The following is a 25,660-nucleotide window of genomic DNA, read 5'->3' on the forward strand; positions in this document are numbered from 1 at the left end:
CTGTGAGAATCAGATGAGACAACAGACTTGAAAGTGTCTTGTAAACACTTGAGAGGTTATTATTTCATGATTGGAGGAAGAGAAGACAGCATTTGGTGACAGAGTTGTAAAGGTGGATGTCAGGGAAGGTGGTGAATGGGAAGGGAGAATGCAGCAGGTGCTTCTTGGAAGACTCAGCAATCAGTGGTGACGGTGGCTGAGAGCTCCTGGATGCGCCAGGCACTACAGGCCTTGCACAAGATGTGCCCATCAAGCGGGTAGCAGCCCTGACACTCACCCTCGGAGGAGAGCAGCAGCCCACACTCCTGTTAGGAGAGAAGCAACAGCTTTCCATCAGGCCAAAACCTCTGGTTTCTTCCACAACCCAGCAGCCTAGACCCCAAGAATTCCTTTTCCCCTTGTCCAGGCCCCCTGACCTCGCACTTGTAACAGCCAATGTGAAAACTTCGATCCAGAGCAACGATTCGCACAGTCTCCTCCTGACCTGGCTCAGGCATGATGGCCCCACCACACACTGAACATCGTGGAGCAAATTTCCTGGGATAGAAGAGAACCAAGAGGGTTGTTGAGCCCCAGGGTTGGAGGGGACTAACAAGGGAACCCAGAGAAGGTGGGATGCAGGAGAGAAGAGGACAGACCAGAGGTATGGTCTTGGATCTTGGGGAAGCGAGTGATGTTAATGAGAACAAGGCATGGCAAGGGTGGGAAACAGGAGAGGCTGGTACTGGGACATGAAGAAGAGAGGAGAAAGATAGGAAAGGCAAATGACCTAAAACAAAGGTGGGGGCATCCAGCCTGACCTGTGGAAGTCCTCAATACAGTGGATCTGGCTGGTGGCATCCACCGTGAAAGGAATGCCATCGAGTCCACGGTGACACACCACACAGGTGAAGCAGCCAGGGTGATAGGCCTTCCCCATAGCCCGAAGAATCCGGTCCAGGATGGGTTGAGAGCATGTGGAGCACTTCTCCAAGGTGGCCTGTTAGGAAGGTGGACAGGAAGGCTACGATCTGGGGAGGACCACGGCAGCCCTACAGGCATCCTGCCAGCTCACCCATCTGTTTACGTAGCCCCCTGCATTTGATTTAGTGAAAGGTGGCCTTGAACAGATCTGAGAGCAAAACTCAGCACTACAGCTTCCTGGGCAAGTTATGTAACTTCTCTGAGTTTCCTTCAATATCTGCCTTATAGTGTGTGTGGGAATTTAACACACTCCTTTAAGTCTAAAATAGATGCCTCACATATGTAAGGGGCTGTTGTCCTTACCCTCCAGCAGCCAATATTTAGCTACCTTATTCCTCCCTTCTTGTATATCAGTTTTAGTCTCCCACCCTTGAACCCTGTTCCTCTTTGGGACATGGACATCTAGTTACCACCTAGGATGAAAGCCCCCTGCCTCTTCTGCTCACTCCAGCCCCCAGCCCCAACCACTCACCACATAACAGCTCTCACAATATGCCCTCCTCTCCACGGCATAGAAATGTTGGCCCCGAAGCTGGGCCCGGCACGTAGAACACACAAAGCAGCCAACGTGAAAGACGCGGTCCAGGGCCACAACCCCGGCCCCATCCCCAACAACATCTTCTCCACAGCCCCCACACCGGCCTGGGGACAGGGAAGGAAGGGTCAACCTGCATAGGCCAGGAAACCAGATCCAGTGTCCCTCTGACTCTCCAGTCCCCCACCCTTTCCACCCACCCTTAGACTCAGCTCACCGAAGTACTCCCCACTGGGCGGGTGGCTCATGTCATGCACTAGCTTCTTGGTCAGTCTCTCGAGCTCCTCCTCAGGAGGCTGGCTGAGGGGACCCTGGGAGGTGAGAATCAGGAGTTTGGCACTACCTCTAGCTTTTGATGCTGTCAAAATACCTGAGGGTAACCAAGCAATTCCACCCAGAAAACTCATTGGAGAACATCTCAGCCCAGGGTTCAAGGGCGAAGCTTGAGAAGCCAGCGTGTCACCCCAGTCCCCTCCCTCCTACATTTCCTGACCTACCCCACACCTCTGGGGGGTCGGGGGGGAGGTCCAGAGCTCTGACACCCCAGACCTCTGAGAACCAGGACTTAAAACACCACCACCACCCCACCCAATCAGTGTCCAGCAGTCTGAGAGGAACCCAAATCCCATTCCCAGGGCTTACCTGGTGCCTGTACCCACTTCCTCTTCCTCCTCCTACAGAGCTGGAGCTCCCAGCAACCTCCTCTTTACTCCCAAGCCCTGGCTCTCGGTGGCTCCTGTAGCCAGCCCCCCAGACTTCACCTCGGCCTGGGAGAGGAAAGTGGGGGCCTGGCAAGGGCCCTGAGGCCTGAGAGGGTCCCCCCCTTGGAGGGCCACAGCCTCTCACTGGCTGTGCCACCTTCACTTGCACAGGAAAGGCAGGGCCAGCAGGAGTGCTGGCTGTAGCATAGGAGGCTGGAGTGGGTCCCCCATAGGGGGATGCTGGGAGCAGTGGGGGAAGAACACCCCCTCCACTGGGCTTCAGGGAGCCTGAGCCAGGGCGGTAGGCAGGGGGCTGAGGGGGCTCATAAACCTGGGGAGAAATGCAGACCAAAAGGAGTGAGCAGGCCCACTATAGGACACACACCAGTGGAAACACCCTCACCCCCACCCCCACCCCCACCCCATGTGTGTGTTGCCCAGGTAAGGGCTGGTTTTTGACCTTCATCTGGCTGACAACCCATTAAGCTCTTGTGGCCCGGCTCCTGAGCTGATATGTACATCACTTACACAGAGATGGAGGGGAGGTGGGGATGGGCTGGGTGGACAGGGGACAAGGGACAAGGAGCAGAGGAGGAATTGGGGGGGGGGGTGTCACCTGCCGGTCAGGCCGCAGTGGAGCATGACCACAACCCCCATCCAGCTGAGCCAACATGTTAGTCAGGGAATCTATCTCAGCATCCAGACTTCCTGGGCGCAGCCCCCCTCTGTCTGGTGGGAACCCCTGGGAATGGAGCAAAAGCAGGGGGAATGCAAATCACATGGCCTCCTCTCCTGCCCGGGATGCCATGCACCCCCCAATCTTGGTTCTTACCTGTGAGCGCTGGGGTGCTCCATGGCACCCCACCCAGGTGGGCCCCCGATCTTCTGATCCCCCGGGAGCCTGGTAACACTGCTCAGATGGGACGGGGCAAAAATTGACTCTGGGGTGGGGCTGAAGGGCTGAGGTGAGGGAAAACAGAGTGAAGGTGGAGATGGGGAAGGAGACGGGGTGACACTGGTGGAGGCTGCCCTCTTGGGTCCCTCTTCGCTCTCCCCGCCACACCCACACCCACATCCACACCTGGGGTCCCAGAATGAGGCAGGAGGCAAGGAGCGCCTCGGAGAGGGCAGGGGCCGCTGATTCCAGCCCAGCCTCGGGGGAGGGACGGCAGGAGCCGGCTCAGCGGGACGCGGGAGCCTGCCAGCCGGGGCCTCCGCCGCCGCACTAGGGCTCCCTTACCTGCTACGTGCGCGGGCGGCGGCCCCGGGGCTCCTCTGGGGAGAGCTCGTCCCTGAGAGGCTCTGGCGGGCTCTGGCTGCTTCGGAGGAAGCCAAGTGGGTCCCGACATGGCCTGGAATGGGGGACTCCAGACAGCGGTCAGGGTCCCACGGAGCCCCGGGCCTCTAGCCTTGATCCCTTCTTCCGTTGCACACCGCACACCTCGTTTGGGATTCCAGGAAACTTTTTCTGGCTTTTTTTTTTTTTACCCCCCTTCCTCCCCAATTTGGGGGACGGCCACGCCCCCGGTGACGTCAGCGCATTCCTGGGAGAGGGTCACGTGGCACCCTGGGCACTAAACAGGGTTCCTGCCCCCCCAGTTGGCCCCCTGCTGCCCAGGAGGGCTTTCCACGGGAGCCCCAGCCTGGGGGGGCTGTGGGCAGCCTCCATTTCCACGAGTCACCCCCAGACTGCCACCCCAAGCCCTACACGTGGCCTCCTTGCCCCTGGGACACGGCAGGCTCCTCTTTCCCACATCCTCTCCCCCAACCCCCATGCAGATCTCTCCCTCTTCCTGCCCCACCTACCCTCCCTCCCTCCCGCACCAGCGGTGTTTAGCCAGCCCGTAAGGTTTGGGTCTTTTATTCACTTTTCAGCAGTTAGAAAAATAAAACAGAACAAAACATCAAACCTCAGGGGTCAGTGAGTCTGTCAGGTGAGGGGAGACTGAGGTAGCCTAGGGTCACCAGCAGAGACCTAGCCCCCATCAAGGCACCGGTGAGTGGAAGGAGGGGGCAGAGCTGACTCCCTCCCCTGGCGGGGGGACAGCTGTCCTGCATTAATTAGTGGGCTAGGGCCCCTCTCCTAGAGGTCTAGAGATGCCCTAGCTCAAGATCCCCTAATACTTCCACCTGGCTCTGTGTCCCATGTGCAGGCCTGGCAGGAGGCAGCCCTTCCCCTCCTCATCTGCTAATCAAGGTGGGCCACCATATCTGGACACTCTACTTTAGGAACTGGGCATCAGAGATCAGTGCAAGTGACAGGGGTGACACCATGAATGAGCAGCGTAGGGCCCAGATCTCGGCTCAGAATCTCTAGCAGCGCCAGGTATTTGGGGTATCGGGCAGGATCAGCAGGTGGCCGTGGCAAGTACAGGAAGGTGAGGGCCGTGGTGGGCCCCTCCTCGCCATCCTCATCCTCAGGCCCACCAGGCCCTCCACCTCTGCCACGCCCCTGCTGGGCCCGAACCAGGGCGTTGGCACTGCAAGCCAGGGCCTCTGCCTCAGAGTCTCCCCGCCTACTGTTCACAAAGTCCCCTTCCTCCTCCTCCTCAGGTTCTCCAGCCCCAGCCCCATCACCCCACACCACCTCCTGCACCTCAGCCCGGATTCTCAGCTGGCTCAGGAGTGCCCGGAGACGACCCTCAGCAGCCCCAGGAGCCTCTTGAGGCCCAAGACACAAGAAGATCCGGAGCCGGGCACTGTGCCAAGCAGGCACCATGCCCAAGATGGTTGCCATCTGCAGCAGGAAGAGGCCACAGACGTCCACGTAGCCAGGGCCACCCCGGGGCCGAAGCAGGTTGAGGGGCCAGACATCCACATGATGCAGCTGAGAGGTGCCTCCAGACCCCCGGCTTAGCCGCTCAGGGGGCAGGGCCCCACAGGCCCGTGCCAGAACCACATTCTTGTTCATCTTGAGTGCATCTGCTACTGTGGCCACGTAGTCCTGGGGACTTAGCGCCCGGGGGCTCCCAGGAGCCCGGGGTGGAGGGAACAGGGTACTCAGGGCTGGGGACCCGCTCTCCTGGGTGCCGTCGGCAGGCTCAGAGAAAGCTGGGTCTGTCAGGAAGTGATCCTGGGGTACAGCATCATCGTAGAAACCCAGGACCAACGTGTTGGGCTTCATGCCACCTGGGACAGAGAGGGGGAGATAGGAAGGAACCAACAGGAATCAGACTCACCAACTGAGTTTACACCACGATATACACATCCACTCATATATACTGATGGCAACATCAAGTGTGACATTTGTTTGTACTGTGTTGGGTTCTGAGGGCATAATGACTTTTAGTTTTCCCAAACACTTTCTCATGCATTTATTTGATTTATCTCCATGACTAATCCCCCCATTTAAATAGGCAAAGTTCACCTTAGGTTTCTTTTAACTAATGAGCACTTTCGGGGTCAGTAAGATGTATTCACTCCAAGCTTCTAGCAACACATTTTTCATGATGGGAGGTGAGAGTCTGACTCCACTGGGCAGCCCAGACCCCTGATTAGTCAAGCTTATGGCCTCAATATCCAGAGAAATAGCCACCGGACCCTGGTGGGGAGGATGAGTACTGGGTGCTGGGGCTGCGCAATCTTTTTCCCTAATGATGGCATGTCCAAAGCATGATCCCTGGAAAAGGGACAGCTAACATCTGCATGCTAACCAGGAGCCGTGTCCTGTTGAAAGCACTTTGTGTTTTATTTAATTCACTGATCCTTGAAGCAATGCCATCTCATAGGGACTCTTTACGTACCACCACCCCCTTTTTTTTTAATCCTCACCAGAGGATATTTTTTCCATTGTTTTTCAGAGAGAGTGGAAGGGGGGGGGAGAGAGAGAGAGAGAGAGAAACATCGATGTGAGAGAGACACATTGATTGGTTGCCCCCACCACAAGCCTCGACCCTAACAGGGACCAGGGATTGAGCCTGCAACCGAGGTACATGCCGTTGGCCAGAACTGAACCCAGGATACTTCAGTCAGCAGGCCGATGTTTTAACCACTGAGTCAAAACAGCTAGGGCTACTCCCTTTTACAGATAGGGAAACTGAGGCACGGAGCAGTGAAGTCCCCTGCCCAAAGGTTCATGGCTGGTAGATACAGGGGTGGCAGGTAACATAATGCAGCCAGAACCAGAGCCCATTTTCTGAGCCTCTAGGCTGGTGTGTGTACCAACCACAGTGCTCCAACTTCCTGCCAACAGCTCCTGGTTTTTAATTTTTGAACAACCAATGTGGAATCAGATAATTTTCTCCCTTTAGGAGGGCTGACTCCGAGACCTCTTCTAAGATCCTTTCTCTTGAAACAAATGGGCTGCCATGAGAATTTACTATGTAAAGGAAATCTGCCCAGCCGGTGTAGCTCAGTGGTTCTGCATTGACCCATGAATCAGGAGGTCATGGTTCGACTCCCAGTCAGGGCACATGCCTGGGTTTTGAGCTCGATCCCCAGTAGGGGGCATGCAGGAGGCAGCTGATGGATGATTCTCTCTCATCATTGATGTTTCTAACTCTCTTTCCCTCTCCCTTCCTCTCTCTGAAATCAATAAAACCTTTTTTTTTAAATAAAGGAAATCTTTTTCCTTTTATTTGAATCATTTTCTGCAGGATAAATTTCATGAAAGTAGTGGTCTCCTGGCACAGGTTTCCCCATAAAAGAGACCAGGTGCTCAGATGCTCCAGGGGCTCTCATAATGCTTGATAACATCCCAAAACACCTCAGCAGGTATGAACTCCAGCTGATCTTGCCAATTAAACTAGTCACACTCCCTCCTGAGCATTTTCCAGGGTTCTGATTTACACCCAACGGGGCAATGTCCAACACTTGATCTTTAGCCAGATTCTAAGTGGAAAAGGAAGCATGCACTCAGAGTGGGGACAGATGCCAGTCCTGAGATTAAGAAAAATGGAGGCAGCTGGGCATGGATGTGGAGGAAGCTGGGGTGCAAGGCCAGGGGCCTCAGCACAACAACAGCCACAAGCTGGGATTCTTTCACTCCCCCCAAAAGCATCAGTCCCACAAACCCTCCGAATCTTTGCGGAAGCTATTTTGTTACACAACTCCCGACTTTTCCATCCCTTTCAAGGCCCAGCTGAGATACCATCTCATTACAAAACCTTTGCTGACCACATAAGTAAACAGTGGTCTTCCTTTCTCTGAACTCCAGTGGTTAGAAAACATCTGTCATAGATTTGATGGGGCAGCCCCAGCTTCAGATAATACTCCCATTGTCCCCAGAAATACAACATGCTCTTCAGAACCTGTGCCCCAATTCTTGGATCAAAAAAATAATGTGTCACCCCATCTCTAGTCCTAAATCATCTCTTCCAAAATCTAATCACATACTGTCTGTTATCTTTGAGTGCCACGCCTTATGTGAACTAGACTGTGGGTTCCTTTTGGAGTTTGCAATCTGTGGTTTACTCTCTTGGGTTGTGGCGGGGAGGTTAGCAGAGACTGAAAAGGGCCACAGAAAGGTCAGAGGGGACCCAGGGAGGAGCACCTCACCAAGGCCTGAGATCCGCAGCAGATGCTGAGCCCCCTGGCGCACAGAAGGTGAGAGGGTGAGGTCCACAAAGGCCTTCACCTGGGCCCGGTCCACAAGGCTCAGCCATGCTCCATACTGTGGCTGCACAGGGTCCGAGGGCAGGCAGTCTACGAAGAAGGAAGGCAGCAAATGTGGGCCAAACTCAGGTACTTTCTCCTAGAGTCCAAATCCCAGATAGGCTGAAGAGAAAGTTCCAGGCATGGCTGTGTGCTGGTTGGAAGGGTTTTCTGGGAAGAAGCATGAGGCCTCTGGGACACAAAGAACACCAAGAACGTCTGAGACTGAGAAGCAAAGGAGGAGTGGAGGGCAACTCACCAAGGTCTCCCAGAGTGACATGGCCCAGCACATAGAGGCCTCCCTTCTTGAGCTGGTTGGCCAATCGCAGCAGAGGCAGGGCACCCCGAGGGTTCCCCACCAGGAGCAGCAGCTGGGGTCGCCAGAACTTCACATGATCCTTCCGCACGTCCAGTCGGAGCAGGTATTTACGCACCTGGGGTCAGGGTGAGGTAGTGGGGAGGAAGGGCTCAAGTAAGCAACCCCCACTCAACACCTACCAGACAGGAACCCCAACTCTAGCCAAGGGAAGAGGAAGCCTCTTTGTAGGGTGGGTTTTCCCAGACTGCCTCCTCCCCTCCCCACCTTCCTCTGAGCTCCCCCAACCTGGTGGAAAAGCAAGGCCTGGCTGACATAGCCCCAGCTGCTGGGGCCGCCTCGAGCTGTGAGCAGGGCAGAAAGCAGGCCCATGAGCAGCAGGGAGCCGCCAGCAGCCCCAGGGCTGATGAGAAACATCATGAGCAGGCAGGAGGCTACCCCCAGCAAGCAGGTGTGCCAGGAGAACAGGCTGAAGGTAGGGCTGCAGGTGGACAGAGAGAAGGACACTCAGGGCCAGCCCTGAACACCAGACCACTCCATTCCATTCCCAGACTTACCCCCTTGGTTTGAGTCTTTCCCATTCCTCCCTCTTTTTCAGGGGACACAGGCATTCTCTCACCGGAAGTTGGGGGCCGAAGCCCACTCCAGGCTCAGGCAGGACAGATCCACTGCAGCATAGGCCACCAAGTAGAAGACAGTAACCACAGCAGCCAGTGTGTTTAGCTTCCCGACTAGGAGCACCAACTGGACAAGGACCAAGAGGCTGGAAATTGAGCTACTCCCCACCAAATGCTAATGCATCCTGCCTTTCCATTTAAGTCTCCCAGACCACACCTAAGCTCCTCCAAGCATAACCAGAAGGGGCTTAGGGTGAAGGGAAGGGCAGATTAAAGAGAAAAACTTACCTGTACTAGGCCCCATGAATAGAGCACGGCCCCCCAGGGATTTCCCCCTCTGGATACCACCTTGGCTGGTGCCAAGATCACTCCTGTGCAAACAGAAACACAGCAGACACATTAGCCAGGGCCAAGCACAGATTGAGACGAACACAGAGGACATGCTCAGAGCTGGGCAAGGAGGCAGGGGACTGCACACCAAAGAGGTCATCCTGGGCCAAGGCGTGGAGGATGCGGGAGGCACCAATAAGGCAGCTCATGGAGGCCGAGAGAGATGTGGCATAGATACCAATCAACACCAGTGGGGGCCATAGGCTAATGGCACGAAAGAACCCATAATCCTCCTGTAGCAGGATCCTACAGGAAGGAAAAGAAGGGGACATGGAAAAGAAACGTGCAACCATGTGGGGTCCTTGCGAGAACAGCAATCACAATATTGTGTGAGGTTAAGAGGTTAAATTCTCAACTGATCCAGCCCCTATCTAAAGGACCACAGTAATAGATCAAGTGTGCCAGAGGGATACACTTAGCATTCACTGGTTATCACTGAGCTGCTCTGGAATTAATCACATGACAGACATTCCCAACAGTATATGCACAAGGAGCCAACTGTTTATAGAAATTGACTAGAAAGCCAGTCCCCACCCTCAAACCAAGTGCTTACTATGGTACTAGGCACATGGCAAATGCTGGATGCGGGTTATCTATTACCACTTAGCCAGCCCTTCCATCGGCAGCAGCAGCTCCATCTCTCTCTCATGGGAGAAACAGTTCCCATTTTTTCTATACCCCAACAACTTGGGTATCTGTCCCCCAGCATGTGCAATCTTAATGATCCAGGTACATCAGCCTTGACCCAACAACCCCCTCACACCCTAAAGGGCCAGGCTCACTCCCTCCCCAGGCACCTGTCACAGGTAAAGCTGGAGAGGAAGAAAAGCAGGATATAGATGAAAAAAGTGTAGGCAACAGCCACAATGGTGCCCAGAGGAATCGCCCGGCTGGGGTCCTTCAGCTCCCCTGGAGGGAGGGGAGTAGAGGGAGAGAGGTCAGTCTTCCACCATCTGCATCCCTGAGCCCTCAGCACCCAGGTAGGGGCACAGGGTGGCAGCCTCACACCCCCAAGAGACAGTAGGCAGGGACTCTCACCAGACATGTTGGCCCCAGCCATGATGCCCGTGCAGCCATTAAAAAGGACAGCAAAGACGCTGGCGAAGGTCATCATGGCCCCCGTGGTGTAGTCCTTTGCGTAGCCAGCTGAGGAGGGATTGTCCCCAGGGAGGAGAGGGTATCAACATCTCTCCTAGTGATCCAGGCGTCTTGGCCCTGCCACCGCTCCTTACATTCCACAAGCCCCCTATTTCCCCCACCAAACTCACCAAGACCCCATCCCTGACCCATCACTGGGCCTGGCTCAGCTCCTCATCACTTCCTTCTCCTATATACTCTCTCCCTCCCTCCAGGGCTCACCCATGCTCTTTCCTGAGACACAGTCCCTCCAGAGCCTACCTGAATTCCCCAGCCTACCTCAGGCCGCCTCCAGCTCTACCTATTCCTGCCTCCCCAGCCCATACTTCCATCTGGCTCCTCTTGACTCCTCTGTGATTCTTGTCTTCTTGAATCACATTCAGTCTATTATGCTATTTAATTGTTTCCTGAATATACATCTTATCTCTCCAGCTAAACAAGTTCCTCTAAGGCAGTGACTGTCTTGCGGTCAACTCTGGCTCCCGCTAGGCCAAACACACAGAAGCCAACTCACACCCAACAGATCTTAATTAAACTGCTCTGCTCAGAGGTCCAGATCTCCTGTCCCCAATTCTCTCTGACATCTGTTCTCATGCAGAGATTCCAAGGGCCCAGCCCCCACACATGCCTGCCCCTAGCCCTGAGAACCCCAGCACCCACAAGCCCAGCTCACCGCCCAAGTTGGCCTTCAGGGTGCTGCTATTGAAGCCGGTGAAGTGGCCAACCTGGGGTGGCAGGGAGGAGCCATTGGGGCCAGGCCGAGGGGTTAATTGGATGACCCTGGGCCCCACAGCCACAAAGCTGACCAGCACTGAGGCCAGGGAACCAGAGACCAGAAGGAATGTGAGGAAGGAGGCACGGGCATAGAGGCCAGCCCCCAGGGTGCAGACTCCGCCCACCAGGCCCAGCAGCAGGGAGCCATAAAGCAAACTCCAGCCATAGCCCTGGGGCAGGACTCGGAGCCCACTGGACCCTGTGGCATCTGCAGAGGAAGGAACAGAGTTAGAAGGTCAAGCCCCTAGGAGGGACCCCAACCATGACACAAAGCAGGAACAGAACCCACCCCCATCCTCAGAAAGGCCATCTTCCCTCTTCCCTTACTAAACTGAACCCCAGCATCCTAGCCCTGCCTAGTGGGTACACCAATCTTACTGTTGATTTTAGGGGTATTAGCCTGGCCTCTGAGACTAGATGGTAAGCTTCTGTGGACCAGGACAGTCTCTTGGACATCGATACATGGCCAAGCATATGGTAAAAGCTTAAAGAGACAAGCTAATGGGGCACTTTGCCCCTCTCCTGGAAAGGGCCTCTCTCCTTCATGATTCCAGCATCCCAGACCCTGCAAACCCATAGAGCTCCCATGATCAGGGTGGGGAGAACAAACCAGCCCCGAAGACATCAAGGACGGCCTCCACCAGCCCCAACAGGGAGACAGCACAGCCACAGACATTAGCCAGGTAGAACATGAGGCCAATGCTGCCTCCAACCTCAGGCCCCAGGGTGCGGCTGATCATGACTAAAAGTGGAAGCAAGAGGTGAGTGTTAAGGGAAAAGGAGCGTGAGGAAGGGCCCTGGCACAAAGCACTCTGTAGCTGACCCTCCAGGTCTGGTCTCCCTGCATGTGTTCCCAGGGGTAATGTGTCCCAGCACAGTCACTCCCAAGCCATGTGGCTTCACACAAGTCCCTGATGCTCTTGAGTTCCAGTTTCCTCCTCTGTAAAATGAACACAATCTAATTGACAAGACTGTTAGGAGAACCAAAATGACAGCTGGAAGATACCTGATGGACTAGAAAGTGGCGCTAACATGTAAAGCTATGTTGGTCACTTTCCCCATATCAGCCTGCCTTCGGAGTATTCATTATAAACTGCCTCCCTCTTGCCCTGCCACCCCCCAGGGGATGGAGGGAGCAGCCCCTTCCTCCTCTCTACAAGATGGAAGAGGCCAGGCCCCAATACATCAATGTTGGAGGATACAATAGGCTCCACCACCCCGAACAGCTCCATTGGTGGCAATGGCACAGACAGAGAGCACGGTGAGTGCCAGGATGAAGTAGGCAACCAGGAGCATGGCCAAAGCCTGCAGCAGCCCAGCATGGCCCACCACGAACCCTGGAACAGGAGTGGGAAAGCAGGTCAGAGGGTGGCTCACCCCCCCACCCCCACCCCTCACCCATTGGTCCTCAGTAACCTCCAGCCCTTCCACAACTTCATCCCAGGCCCCCTGCTACCCACTGCACCCCCTAGTAAGCCCCTCCCCACATCCACTCACCAATCCTCAGGAAGACAACTATACTGAACATGGACAGGACCGTGGGCACCACCACACCCAGGAAGGTGGAGAGCTTCCGGGCAGATTCGCCTCCAGGTCCTCCGGCCCCATTGGCAGGGAAGGCAACCCCCTCTTCCCCCAAGAGCCGGTAGGCCAGCAAAGGAGAGTTTTCACTGGCCATGGTTGAGAGCAGGTAGAGGAAGCAGCAATGGATTATGAGACCTGCACAAGAGAGTGTGCTGAATGGAAATCAGCTCCACTGAGCCCCCCCAAAACACCTCTAAGCAAACACCCAGAAGCCTCACACCCAAAGGGAGAGCTGCAAGGAAACACACATAAGAGTTAGTGGGGGGGCTGACTGGCCCTGGCCACTGCCCCAACAATGGCAGAATTTGAATATCAAGACCCCTTTCAGCTCCCGAGGGCCACCCCTTTCCCTACATCCCTGAGACTAGGGATGGCAGTGGTTCTTGAAAGGGGAAAATATCCTCTTCCTTCTTAACTAGCAGTAGAAGAGGAAGCAAATCCCCCAAAAGGGAAGTGAGTTATGAGCAGGAAGCCCTCCTCACCCCCTCCTCTGCAGTACTGAGACACTCCCCCCAATACAATCGCCTTACCTACGGGCAATGAGAAACTTCCAAATCATCCCACGACCCACCCTCCGTCAACCCTCTCCTTCATCCCATCTTAAACCAGCTCCTCTTCTTGGCCTCATCAGATGCTTCCCACCGCATGAGGCACCCCCCAAATACACCCTTCGATTATCAAAACAGAAACACAGGCAGGCAACACAAGGTGGATCCTCCTCCTCCAACCGGTTCCTGCCCACTTTCTCCCGGAGGAGGGGGCCGCGATCCCGTTCTCCATGGCCAGGAGCACCCGCACAGCCCGAGGGCGGCAGAGCGCTCACTCACCCACCCGGAGGACGCAGCTGCTCTGGGGTGATCCCCGAGAGGGGTCCGCTACGGGAGGAGGGGGCACGGGTACCGGAAAGGACAGCTGCAGCTACCGGGATGCCAGGCCCGGAGCCTGCCCCCCCCAGCACGCGAGCCCATTGGTCCCGGGTCCGGCCCCGCCCCGTGGGCGCGCCCGGAGAAGCCCCGCCCCTTCCAGGCTCTATTGGCCCGCGCCGCTCCCTCTCCACGTGCGTCCGGGCGCTAGCCGGGTAGCCCCTCAGGCGCGCGTCTCCGGCTGGGTGTAGGCCTGGGCTCCTACAGCTCTCATCACCCTGATGCAAACCAACACCCGTAGCCCTGGCAGGACCCCACCCGGACGGAGCTCAGAGGCATCCGGAAGAGCCACCAATGACAGGGGCTTGTGGTTAGGACAGCAGGCGGTCTCCAGGTGGGCGGGGCCGCGACACCAGACCTAGGTGCGTCGCCAGGAACGCGGGGCCTTGCTGTTCCACGCCTTCGGGGGTCCTACTCCAGCCTCTCGAATCCCCGAATGTCCGCTGGACCCAGGCCTCACTACACACCCCAGGTGCCCTCCCCTCCCGCCCGATCCAGCCCACCAGTTGCGCTTTTTGCTTCCGCCACCGGAGGGAGCCTTTGGCCGCTCATCCAGACAAGCCCTGAAGGCGCAGGGCACAGCCGATCCTCTTCTCCATCTGCCGCTGGCTTTTGTGCCATGGGGATATGGTGTTCTCCTCTCTAGCAAAAATTAGAGGAATTGTGAACCTCCGGAAGTTAGGACCCCCTTTTCATTCTCTTCAGGTACCAGCAACATCAGCACCACCTCGCAACGTTTCTCATCTGTAAACGGTATTAACTGCAGTCTCCCGCATAAGGTTACTCTGACAGTTAAACGAATAGGCACTTGAGAACAATGCCGAAACAATATTATCATTTGCATGGAGTGCTACATTAAATATGCATAACCATTCTGTGAAGTAAGTAGGTACTGCTATTATTTCTATTTTTCATTAGGAAATTGAAGCTTAGAGAGCTTCAGTAATAAATTCCTAACTTTCCTTTATGGTTATACTGTCATTTGAGCCTCAGGAAATGAACACCACTTTTCCTCCCCACTGGTCTTTCACTGTAAATTATCTGCAGCATTTACTTAGGAGAGGAAGGGGCTCAAACCAACCAAAATGTGGCTTTGCCAGGGAGAGGTCTCATGAACAGTTAAACTGTGGGATTTCCAGTGGTCATCTCTATTGCCCTCAACACAGAGTGTGGCTCCTGGATCTCTCCAACACCATCCTGCCACAATTTTTGATGATTTCAATATCTACATTGATGAGACTTCCAACACCCTGGCCTGCAGTTACTTAAATTCCACTTCCTCATAGATCTTATTCATCACCAACACAGTGGTAATACTTTGTCCTTTCCAAAAACTGCAGGCCCTCCCTCTTTCTTTCTTTTTCTTTTTCTTTTTTTTCCAAATCAGAACATGAAAATCAGCACACAGTCTCTGTCCACCCCTCAATAAGTTCATCATCTGTGGTTTCTGGTAACTCTAGAGGCCTAAGGAGTTGTCCCCAAACACCTCAGACATTTCAGAATGAGAACTCAACAACCAGCCAAAAGTCTCCCCTCCTGCCTACTACTTTGATTTCTGCACCTCCCAGTTTGGCAAGAATTATAGTGCCAACCGTCCCACTCAAAGTGTTCATGGACTCCAATCTCGATTAGCACTAAAACCAGAAATAATCCATGGCTTGAAAATTGTCAGGCCCGGGTCCCCCAGCCAAGCTTTCACCCCAAGGCCTCTCACCAGCCAACTAGTAGGTCCAAGGCCAACCATAGGCCTCGGTGTTTCCCAAAAATAGGCCTGATTTTGGAACCCACTGAATCCCCCGTGCTCCCAGAACAGGCCTCTGCAGGCCCTCCCTCTTTCTGTTCACCTCATCTAGTAGGCCTGTTGAGAAAAAATTAATTGAATGTTTGTTAAAAGGATAAGAAAGACTTTATTCAGGACTATTGCAATAGGTGTCAAGACTATCGCAATAGGGGAGAAAGGTGGAGTTCAACCCTCAAATACAGTAAAGACAGCTGGGGATTTATACCTAACAAGCAGAATGAGGGGGCCAATAAATAGAAAATTACTAAGAGGAAATACCAAGAATAGGGGGATTCTAGCTAAAAAGATTTAACAGGCCCAACTGGCATGGCTAGGTCGTTGAGCATCGACCTATGATCCAAGAGATCGGGGTTCAATTCCCAGTCAGGGCACATGCCCGGGTTGCAGGCTGGATCCCCAGCAGGGGGTGTGCAGAAGGCAGTCGATCAGTGACCATCTCTCATCATTGATGTTTCTATCTCTCTCTCTCTCCCTCTCCCTTCTTCTCTCTGAAATCAATAAAAACATATATTTTTTAAAAAAGACTTAAGAGGATTCTTGCTGAAGACAGGCCAGGGTAACCAGATATCAGATATCTCTCTAAACTGAATTAGGCAGGCCCAGCAATGATGGGGGCCAAGGTAAAGACCTAGTCCAGAAGAGGGTTCAGAGGAACCAGACTGAAGTTTGGTCAAGGAGAGGGTCTTTGTCATGCCCTGACCCCAGCAATCCTCTACTTCACTGAATCCCCAATCCATTGATTCTGCCCTCTTTCCACTGTCTCCCACTCGTTTCCTTTTTTACCAGCTTAAAGGTCACAGTCAGTGAAAAGCACTCCCTTGCCCCTCTCTCAGTTACACCTCCTGGCAAAACCACAACCCTGGTAAACACAATTTTCTGTCTACCCTGAGCCTGACCAAGCAGCTGAATGTAGCTAGAGAAAACACCCAACCATGGCAGCCATTCTCATTTCAAATTCATGACCATGAACCGTAAGTGGGTCCTTAATGCTGCCCAGCACTCAGATAAGATTTCTCTAGTCTATTTACTCTCCCACACTCCTAAATAACTGTTAAATCTTCACCTCTCTCCTCAACCCTCCAGTGTTTCCCCCACTGTTCTCTCAGCTCACTGCCTTGCTTCCCAAATGAGAAAACAAAAGCCATCAGATGAGACTCTGAGAGCTCCTATCTACCCACTACACTTTCTCCTGTTACTAGGGATGAATTGATCATGCTCCCAGTTATGGTTAACTGGCCACTAGGTCCCATGTCATCATCTTGTTTTCATTCCCATTATACAAATGAAAAGTATACAACTATGCTTTTATTTCTCTTGTCTTAAAAAGAAAAAAAAATAATAAGATTTTTTGGGATCTATTACCCTCCCCTCATCATCACTCTATTTCTTTGCTGTTTCTTCCTTATAGCAAAACTTCTTATATGCGTTGTCTATACTAGTCATTTCCAATCCCCTCCTCTGTTTTTCTTAAACCCGCTACACTTAGGCTTTTGCCCCTCAGCAAAAGGCAAACTGCTCAAGTCACCAGTGACTTCCAGTTGGTCAATCCATGGTTCATTGCTCTGCTCATTTTACTAAACTACTGGCATCATTTGACATACTTGGTCACTACCTTCTCCTTCAACACTTTCCTCATATGGCTTCTAGAACATCATACTCTCATAGATTTCCTCCTCCTCTCTCCCTTTTGCTGGTTCTTCCTCATCTTTCCTGTGGTGGTGTGTTTCTTTTTAATTTTTAAATTGATTTTTAGAGAGAGAGGAAGGGAGAGGGAGGGAGAAAGAGAGAGAAACATCAATGTGAAAGCACAATAGCAATCAGCTGCCTCCTGCACACCCCTTACCGGGAATCAAGCCCACAACCCCGGCATGTGTCCTGACCAGGAATCAAACCGGTAACCTTTCAGTGCACAAGATGATGCCCGACCAACTGAGCCACACAGGCCAGGGCTCATCTCTCCTCTTAACTCAGGAGTACCCCTAGGCGTTGTTGGAGGAACAGCCAAGAGGTCACTGTGGACTGGAGGTTCTATTGAGCGCTGAAAGCTCAATTCTCTGACTTCTTTTCACCATTTACACCCATTCTCTTGATGATCTCATTCAATCTCATAGTTTTAAATACTATCTCTATAATAGTGTCCCCATGGGTGTATCCCCAGCCCAGATCTCTACCCTAAATTTCAGACCATATGTCCAACTACAAATTTAACTAAAACTTGGTATGTCTAAAATCAAATGCCTAAACTTACCCCCACAACCTACTCCTCTTGTGATCCTCCCACCTTCCCAGTTGCTTAGGTCAAAAACCTTGGGGTTATGCTTGAATATTCTTTCTCATGCCCAACATCCAACTCATCAGCAATTCCTTTGCCTCTGCTTTTAAAATACAGCCAGTATCCAGTATCAAACCACATCTTATCACCCTACTCCAGGCCACCATCATGTCTTACCCAAATTACTGCACTAGCCCCCTAACTGGTTTCCTACTCTCCCCTTGTTCTTAGTCTATTCTCAACAGAGCAGTTTAAGTGATGCTATTAAAACAAATATTAGTCATGACACTTCTCTTTTCAAAACTCTCCAGTGATTTTTCCATTTTCCTCAAAGTAACAGCCAAAGGCCCTTATACATAGGGTAGCCGTACTCACTTCCTGATTCACTGACTACAGTCCTATTACAAGTTTATGCCTGTTGCCTTGTCATATGTATTAACAGCCTTTCCTCTGCTGAGACGTGATCCAGAGTCGTCTATATATTATATGGCCAACCTCCCCTTGAAGCCCTGCCCAACCTACATCCTTTCCCAACCTCCGCTCATCTGCTCCTGCCCCGCAATGGTCTCTGGACTGTTACCTAGAACGTGCTGTGGTTCACAGGGCACGAGCCTCCTCTGTCTTCTGGACTCAAATGATATCTTTAGTGAAATCTTCTCCGCCAACCCCATTTAAAATTGAGCCACATTTTTCTTTCTATCCCCTTTCCTACTTTTTTTCCCCTTAGAGCCCTTAACACCATCTAATGTCATTTATTTGTTTCTCTTGTTCATTGACTGCCTCCTCCCAATATAAAGTTAAGCTCCACAAAATAAGAAATCCTGTTTTCTTCGCTGCTGTCGCTCCATACTTCCACCAGTCCTGGCGCTCGGGCGGCCCTTAACACCCGGTTTGACGGACCGCAGGAGCCCTCGAGGACCCGGGCTCGCTCCTCACGTGAGCGCAGCGGCCCCGCCCCCCCGTCCGGGAAGGGAAGATGGCGGCGCCCGGAGCGGCCTCAGAGAGGACGACCAACGAGAGGGCGCCGCCGCGCTAGAGCGCGCGCGCCGCCGCCCAGTCTGCGGTAGCGTCCCAGGAAGCGCGAATTCTGGGGCTACTTGCGGGTCCTCCTCCCCACCATTTTTAAGGAGGGGAAGGAAAAGCTAAGTTACTTCTCAGAGGCTGCTCGGTCAAACCTGCCTGGCGCCTTCCCACCGATTGGGATTCCCGGGATCCGAGGCATGTAGGATGAAGTTGTGGCATTTCTCCCCTCGCCTTGGCTCCTGGCTCATATTTGGTGACTTCGGAGTCTCTGTCCAGCCGCTAGTTCTAAGGATCCCCTAGCACACACCCAGTCCGCCTGTCCGGGACTAGGACATCCAAAGTGCCCGCCCCCGGAGTGCCCCCCTCCGAACTCAAGCCCTAAATGCGCGTTCCTGGGGATCCACCCTCCCTACCCCAGCCGAGAGCTCCCCTGGGTTAAGCCTAGTTAGTCCGGACCCCCCTCCCTCAGGCCCCTGGGACTGATGAGCCCTTGGCCACCGCCCCTACAATTTCCTGCAGACCCAGCAAACAAAAGGCTCGGGAAGAGAGGCGAGGCTGAGCGGGGCGCCCTTCCTGAAGGAACAGCTGATGGAGCAAACTCGGCCCGGAGGGAGCGGAGGGGAGGAATGAAATCTAGGGTTCCTGCAGAGCCGCAGTGGGGGCCAGACTCTAGATCTCGGGGAGGCAGGGAGTCCAGGGAAGTAGATGTGAAGGGCCCAGGCATGTCACCTGAGTTTGCTGGGCTCTACTAGATGCATCTAGTAGATGGTGGGAGTGATGTCAACCTTAGGGAATGGAGGGGGTGGGGGAACGCGGGGTTCAGGTGAGCTCTCAGGCCTGGCCGAGGCTGGAACGGTGGGGGCTGGGAGAAGCCCGAAGCCCAGCGTCATCTCCCCTGGGGCCCAGCCTACGGGCCCCTGGCCTGACCTGCTACCCTCTGTGCTGCCCCACCCAAGCGTGATTTCCTGCTCCTCCCCAGGCACAGAGCAGGCCCTTGCCAAGCTCCATGAACCAGCCCAGGAGCTTCTGTCCCTTCAGGACCCTGGTAGCCTATCTCCCAGCCACAAATAATCCTTAAATTCCCTCCTAGAGCCAATGCCCCTGCCCCATTCCTGTCAAGGACACAATGGTAAGGGAAGGGCTGCATCCAGTGGGTGGAGGGATGTTGGCATGGAGGGGGGCTTGGCCTCATATCCTGTCAGGCTGCCAAGGGAAGAGAGGAAACAAAAGACTTCCCCCTGCTGGGACAATAAGCCTCCCACAACCTCTCCCCCTTTCTACGCCCCCCCCCCCCACCTCTCCCTTTTAGCTCTGGCCTCCAGCCTCTTTGCCTCCCTTCTTATCATCTCATTGCCCTCTGGTAGCCTTGGCCTCTGCTGTGAGCTCAGCTCTTCCTTTCCCTCCTTCCTATCAGGCCTCTCTGATGCTCACTCCTAGTCGTAGCGGTTTCAGTCCTCTGCTGTGCCATCAGTGCTAAGGGTCCATTTTTCTATCCCCAGTGCCAAGATTAGAGACTGGATAGGCAAGGCTCTGGTGAATGTTAGAGGGGAAATCACACCCCTTTACTGCTAGTGGAAAGTAGAAGCTCTGCAAGAGAAAGGCTTCAAGTCAGAGGGAGGGAAGTGCCCTCTACCTGGCCTGGGTGAGAGAAGAAAAAGGAAAGAGCCTTGGAAGTGGGACTGTAAGGCTGTCCTGGGTGCAGTGGAAGAGCACCCCAGAGGAGTCAGGCTGACCTGCTGACTACTGGTGAGTGCACTGCACAGGTCGCTTAACCTTTTGAGCCTGTCTCATCTTTAATTTTTTTTTAATCCTCATCCGAGGATATGCTTTTATTGATTCTTTAGGGAGAGAGGAAGGGAGAGTGAGAGAAACATCGATGGTTGCCTCCTGCATGCACCCCAACCAGGGATCAAACCTGCAACCCAGGTATGTGCCCTGTCCCAGAATCAAACCCGCAACCATTTTGTTATACAGGATGACACTCCAACCAACTTTGTCACCTGGCCAGGGTGCCTGTCTCATCTTTAAAGTAGATGTCATAATAACACCCATCCTGCCTGTCTAACAAGGTTCTTATGATGATTTAAATATGATGTTTGCTTTTTTAAAAAGGTGAAGTAGTAAGGTTTTCCTCAGTCTTCCCAATCTATAGTCTCCTTCACACTCCCATTCCCACCCCCTGCCACCTACATTACCACATATGCCAAAAACTCCCTAACCTGCATCTCCAGCCAAAAAGCTATCTCTGAACTCCTAAATAGTACACAACTATCTCAAACTCAACATGCCCAGCATCTTCCTCCCCGTGGTCTGGTTCACTAGCTCCTACCAAGCGTCCTAAATCTGAAACTTGAATCATGTTTGATTTCGGTCTCCCTCATCCCCATAGCCAGGTTGTAAATCCTGCCTACTCTAGCTTTTTGATATCTCTTAAGTTCTCTCCAAAGATACACACACACACACATACACTCCTATGTCGATTCAAGCCCTCACTCATTTGGAGAACTGCATTTGGTTTTTCTGCCTTCAGTCTTGATTCCTTTCAATCCAGTCTCCAAAGTTGTCTTTCTAGACAAATCCACCAATGTTTCTTTGCCTGAAACACTTCATTGGCTCCCAAAGTATTCAGTACAAGTATGCACTCCTGAAAGATCCTGTAAAGACTAAGGCTGGCCCTTGCTCACCTCTCCCAGCTCATCCATTGTCACTGTCCTCACACTTTACACCCCAGCATTGTGAACCCTTAGCAGTTTGGGGACAATCTCACCATGTTCATGCTTTTGTATCTGGCTCCTCCTCCTGCCTCTAAAGCAACCTATCCTGCCAATCTCCTCTATGACTCATTTAAGCAGCAGCATCTTCTCCAGAAAGCTCACCTTGACTCTGCAGGCTGGATTAGGTGTGCTTTCTTCCTGATCTCATAGGACCCTCTGTATGCCACAATTTATGCTCAACACATTTCCTATGTTAGAGGTTTCATGGCTATTTCTATCTCTGAGCTGTCAAGTCCTGGCAGGCAAAGGATGACTTTGTGTCCCCAGTTCTGGCCCATAGTAAAATGCTCAATAAATAATTTCTGAGTAGCCCTGGTCAGTGTGGCTATGTTGGTGGAGCGCTTTCCCTTACAACAAAAGGTTGCGGGTTTGATTCGAGGTCAGGGCACATACCCAGGTTTTGGGTTCCATCCCTGGCTGGGGCACATACAGGAGGCAACCGATCAGTTTCTCTCTCACATCGATGTTTCTGTATCTCTCTCCCTTCCTCTCTCTCTAAAATCAATAAAAAACACACCTTCAGGTGAGGGTTAAAAAAAATAATAATTGCTGAGTGAATTAAAGTATGACTAGTTGATAAAGAATAAATAGTTAGCAAATATTTACTGAGCATTTACTATGGGCCAGACAATATATATTGAGTATATGTTGTGCCTACTTTCATGAAGTTTAACGCCACATAAAAGTAAATATACAATCACTTATAAATTAATAAAAGCTTTTACGTGTGTGACTAATACAACTTTGTATATGATGATTTCAGGAAGATTTGTGCTAATCAGATGAGGCCTGGATTCAGGTTTTGTCAGGCCTGAAGTTTATATAATTTGGGGAACCCTTATTAAGAAAACAAAATTATGAATATAAAATTAGGTATAAAAGTTAATGTTTATTTAGATTGAGAAATCACAACCGGTTGCAAATGTTAAGGTGACAAGTACCATAAATATTACAAAGCTAGATAAAAGCTCATTTATGACTAAAGATGTTAACCACTTGTCATTCATTGCAAATGAAATACCATGTGTTTTGCTATCATTTTACTGTGGTGTTTTATGTTTTGGTTGTACAGAAGTTGTAATCAAATACTGTTTTTTAAAAAGCTAGATAAACAACCTGGCCGGGTATCTCAGTTGGTTAGAGCATCATCCTGATATGCCAAAGTTGTGGGTTTGATCCCCAGTCATTGCACATACAAGAATCAACCAATGAATGCATAAATAAATGGAACAACAAATCAAGGTTTCTCTTTCTAAAATCAATAAATAAAATTTTTTTAAAATTAAAAGATAAATAAGTAACATATATTTGTAGTAAATAACTACTCAATACACCTTTATAATACTTTCACATCCTGCCCTGGCCAGTGTGGCTCAGTTGGTTGGGTGTTGTCCTATGCACTGAAAGGTTGCTGGTTCGATTCCTGATCAGGGCACATGCTCAGGTTTCGGGCTCGATCCTTGGTAGGGGGTGTGCAGGAGGCAGCAGATTGATGCCTCCCCCCCCCCCCCCGCTTCTTTAAAAATGAATAAAAATATCCTTAAAAAAAAACATTAAAAAATAATAATACGCTCATGTCCTACCTTTTTTTTATAGGTGTACTCTTTGAGCACCTCTCCATATGATGATGATTTTGTATTATTATTTTCTGTTCTCTCTATATCTCAGTCTTCCCTCTAGTATAAACAACTTAATTTTTTCCTTTCATTATTGAATTTATAAATATCTCTTTTGGCTTTTGAGTTTATAAGCATCTCTTTGACTCATTATTGGTAAGATCAAAACCTCTATCAAATTCCTTTCCTACAAGAGCTATGAGATTCCAGACCATTTCAAAACATTCACATGCTGTGATTCACCTTAAAAACTGTTTAAATTGTTGGCACTCATTAACCAGGGCTTTGGGGAGGAGCGAGGCAGGTGAGGTGTAAACTTCTGAGCTTTCAGGTAAATTTAACTCTAGACTTGACAGGGTTACATGGGCCTCAGGACGGGGGCTGGGTTATGGAAAGAGGAATGACAATTTCTATAATTTATGGTGGAAGGAGATGAGCTGTTTGTTTAGTATGTGTAGGAAAAGTCCTAACTCCAAGACTGCCGCAAACAACTGTAATGGTGTGGATAGCAAAAAGAAAGCCCTGCCAGCTATTGAGGGGTGGAGTGGGGGGTAGGTGTGCTCCACTGCTATGGCTATAAGTGATAGCAGTATATTGAGCATGGGCAGGGGATGGGGTGACAGCCTAATATTTGGGGTGGGAAGATAGTGAAGTGCCCTAAGTGCTCTAATAGTGAAGAAAGGAGAGTCTGAGATTTGTTTGGGCCCATTCAGGTAGAAACATGGATGCTCACCTGTGTAATGTAATTTAGTGGATACTGAAATAGCTTGCCTAGGAAGTGGTCTTGGGTGGTCAGAGGGTGGAGGAAATGACCTCACACCTACAGGATAGACCAAGGGTGATTCCTGAGCACTGGAGTGAAAATCTCAGCTTTCCTCTCCATGGAAAGGGGAAGTAATGGCATCTCTGCCAGATTATAAGATCTTTGAGGCCAGGAGCCATGTTTTACAAATCTTGCAAACTAGCACAGTGATCACCTGTCACATAGCAGATGCTCAATAAAAGTTTCATTTTATTCATTCTTTTATTGGTATATACTAGGTACTAAGAACTGAATTACATGCTGGAGGGTGGGAGCTGAGGACCCAATGATACAGGATCTACTGAGTATTTTCTTACCTAAGTTGCTCTCTTCTCTCTAGCTGAGGGAGGTCTGGTTCTCAGGGGTCAGAAATACAGGGTTCAAGTCTGTGGTGAGCTATTATACTATTTCACCCCTCTGTCTCTCCAGCCCCTCCCTCACTCCACCTTGCCTCATTTCTCTGTGTATCTTGGTCTCTACCATTTAGGCCATGCGAACACACACCCCCCCCCCCATCACGAAGAATCATGATTCATCCATAATGATGCACCACCCCCACCCCCACCATCAAAGGAGAAATTCAAGCAGAGCCCAGACATAACTTTTGGAGGAGTGGGGGCAGGGAGGAGTGTAACTTGGAGAAGCTGAATAAGAGAAGGGAGACTGGACTTAGATCAGGGAGGAAGAAGGGTGGTATTCCCAGTCCAGACCAGGTCTGCCTGGCTCCAGCCAAGCCGGCTGTTTCCTGCCCTCTGTGACCCCCCACCCCGGAGCAGGTCCTAGGCAGGGCAACGAGGAAGGGCAGGGGTGTGGGGAGCACCACTTGTGGCAGGAAGATAAGTGAGCTGGGACAAGAGGTCACTAGAGGCCTGGCTGTCCTCTCTGGGGGGTTAAAGGCACTTGGCAGCCCCCCAGGCATCAGTGACTCCTCCTTCCCTCTCTCTTGGCTCCTCAGCTCTTCCAGACTCTGTCCCCCATAAATACTTTCTGAGTCTAAGCCCTTTCCTTCCATTTCTTCCACTGGAGGACTCCTGCAGCTCCCTCCATCCACCCCATGACTCACACTAGGTGCCCTGATGTAGAAGGGGGTTGGTAGGAGGTTCACTGCTTTCCTTGACCCTCCCCTCTAAGTGATGGTATGGGGGGGGGGGTGGCAATGAGAGGAAGAGCCCTCCCAGCCATCCTAGGGCCCCCAGGAGCCAGACAGGAAACAGCCTCAGGAAAGACAGCAGCAGCCCAGGCCCCGGCCCCAGAGTCGGGGCTGCGGATGGCGCGGAGTCCTCCCAAACGCGACAGTGAGAATGAGAACGGTGATTGGGGAATCCATCCGGACCCCTCACTCTCCCTTGCTTCCTAGACTTTTCTATCTTCCTTCCCATCTCAACCCCGTTGCCTTACTTCCTCCCTGCACTTTTCAGCGCTGGGTTGAGCGCACAGTAAGTCCCCAATACTTAATGTTTGTTGAATGACTGTGTGAACGTTCACTTCAGGGTTATCTAAGCTGAGATCACGGCCTTGGGGCCCACAGGGCCACCCTCCATTCTCAAAAGCTTCCCCCAAACGCCGTCCCTTGCGCCAACTAAGGGGTAGCAGGCTAATCCAGCAGAATCCGCAGTCCGCAAGAAAATAATGCGCACCTCTGGGGAGCCCTCCGCGCTGCTGGGTGTGCTTCTCTCGCTCCCTGGTCCGCCGGGCTCAGGCCTGCCCCAGGGGTCCCTGGGCCCCGGGCTGGATACGCGTGATCCCGGGCAGAGCGCACAGACCCTGTGCACTTCTGGGCGGTCCCCGGGCTCCGCGCCTGCCGCCCCTCCCCCTTCTCCAAACTTTCTCCCAACTTCCC

At 52.1% G+C, this 25,660-nt stretch overlaps 2 protein-coding genes across 8 annotated transcripts; both read right to left on the bottom strand.

Moving 5' to 3' along the window:
• Window positions 1-34: 34 nt before the first annotated feature.
• TRIP6 (thyroid hormone receptor interactor 6) lies at window positions 35-3,965 on the bottom strand. Of its 4 annotated transcripts, XM_081131348.1 has the most exons (9): window positions 3,440-3,965; window positions 3,032-3,159; window positions 2,816-2,941; window positions 2,141-2,530; window positions 1,716-1,809; window positions 1,436-1,605; window positions 801-979; window positions 417-537; window positions 35-305 (listed from the first exon to the last, which is right to left on the bottom strand). In XM_081131348.1, the coding sequence occupies exons 1-9, from the start codon at window positions 3,546-3,548 to the stop codon at window positions 174-176; spliced, it is 1,449 nt and encodes a 482-aa protein (XP_080987474.1). In that variant the 5' UTR covers window positions 3,549-3,965; the 3' UTR covers window positions 35-173. The 4 variants fall into 4 exon arrangements, with proteins under 4 accessions (XP_080987474.1, XP_080987475.1, XP_080987476.1 ...); XM_081131349.1 differs by lacking the exon at window positions 2,816-2,941 and having other exon boundaries at window positions 3,440-3,838; XM_081131350.1 differs by lacking the exon at window positions 2,141-2,530 and having other exon boundaries at window positions 3,440-3,838.
• Window positions 3,966-4,045: 80 nt separating this feature from the next.
• Window positions 4,046-25,651, bottom strand: SLC12A9 (solute carrier family 12 member 9). 4 transcript variants are annotated; one of them, XM_081131354.1, is made up of 14 exons: window positions 25,458-25,651; window positions 12,523-12,744; window positions 12,228-12,362; window positions 11,636-11,767; window positions 10,925-11,233; window positions 10,153-10,260; window positions 9,912-10,023; window positions 9,203-9,360; window positions 9,013-9,095; window positions 8,727-8,851; window positions 8,396-8,588; window positions 8,051-8,225; window positions 7,696-7,842; window positions 4,046-5,328 (listed from the first exon to the last, which is right to left on the bottom strand). In XM_081131354.1, the coding sequence occupies exons 2-14, from the start codon at window positions 12,701-12,703 to the stop codon at window positions 4,439-4,441; spliced, it is 2,748 nt and encodes a 915-aa protein (XP_080987480.1). In that variant the 5' UTR covers window positions 12,704-12,744; window positions 25,458-25,651; the 3' UTR covers window positions 4,046-4,438. The 4 variants fall into 4 exon arrangements, with proteins under 4 accessions (XP_080987480.1, XP_080987481.1, XP_080987479.1 ...); XM_081131355.1 differs by lacking the exon at window positions 25,458-25,651 and adding an exon at window positions 18,757-19,044; XM_081131353.1 differs by lacking the exon at window positions 25,458-25,651 and adding an exon at window positions 13,437-13,563.
• Between the last annotated feature and the right edge of the window lie 9 nt (window positions 25,652-25,660).

Source organism: Miniopterus schreibersii (genome assembly GCF_964146895.1).
Source record: "Miniopterus schreibersii genome assembly, chromosome: 3".
NCBI classification, from domain to species: Eukaryota; Metazoa; Chordata; class Mammalia; order Chiroptera; family Miniopteridae; genus Miniopterus; species Miniopterus schreibersii.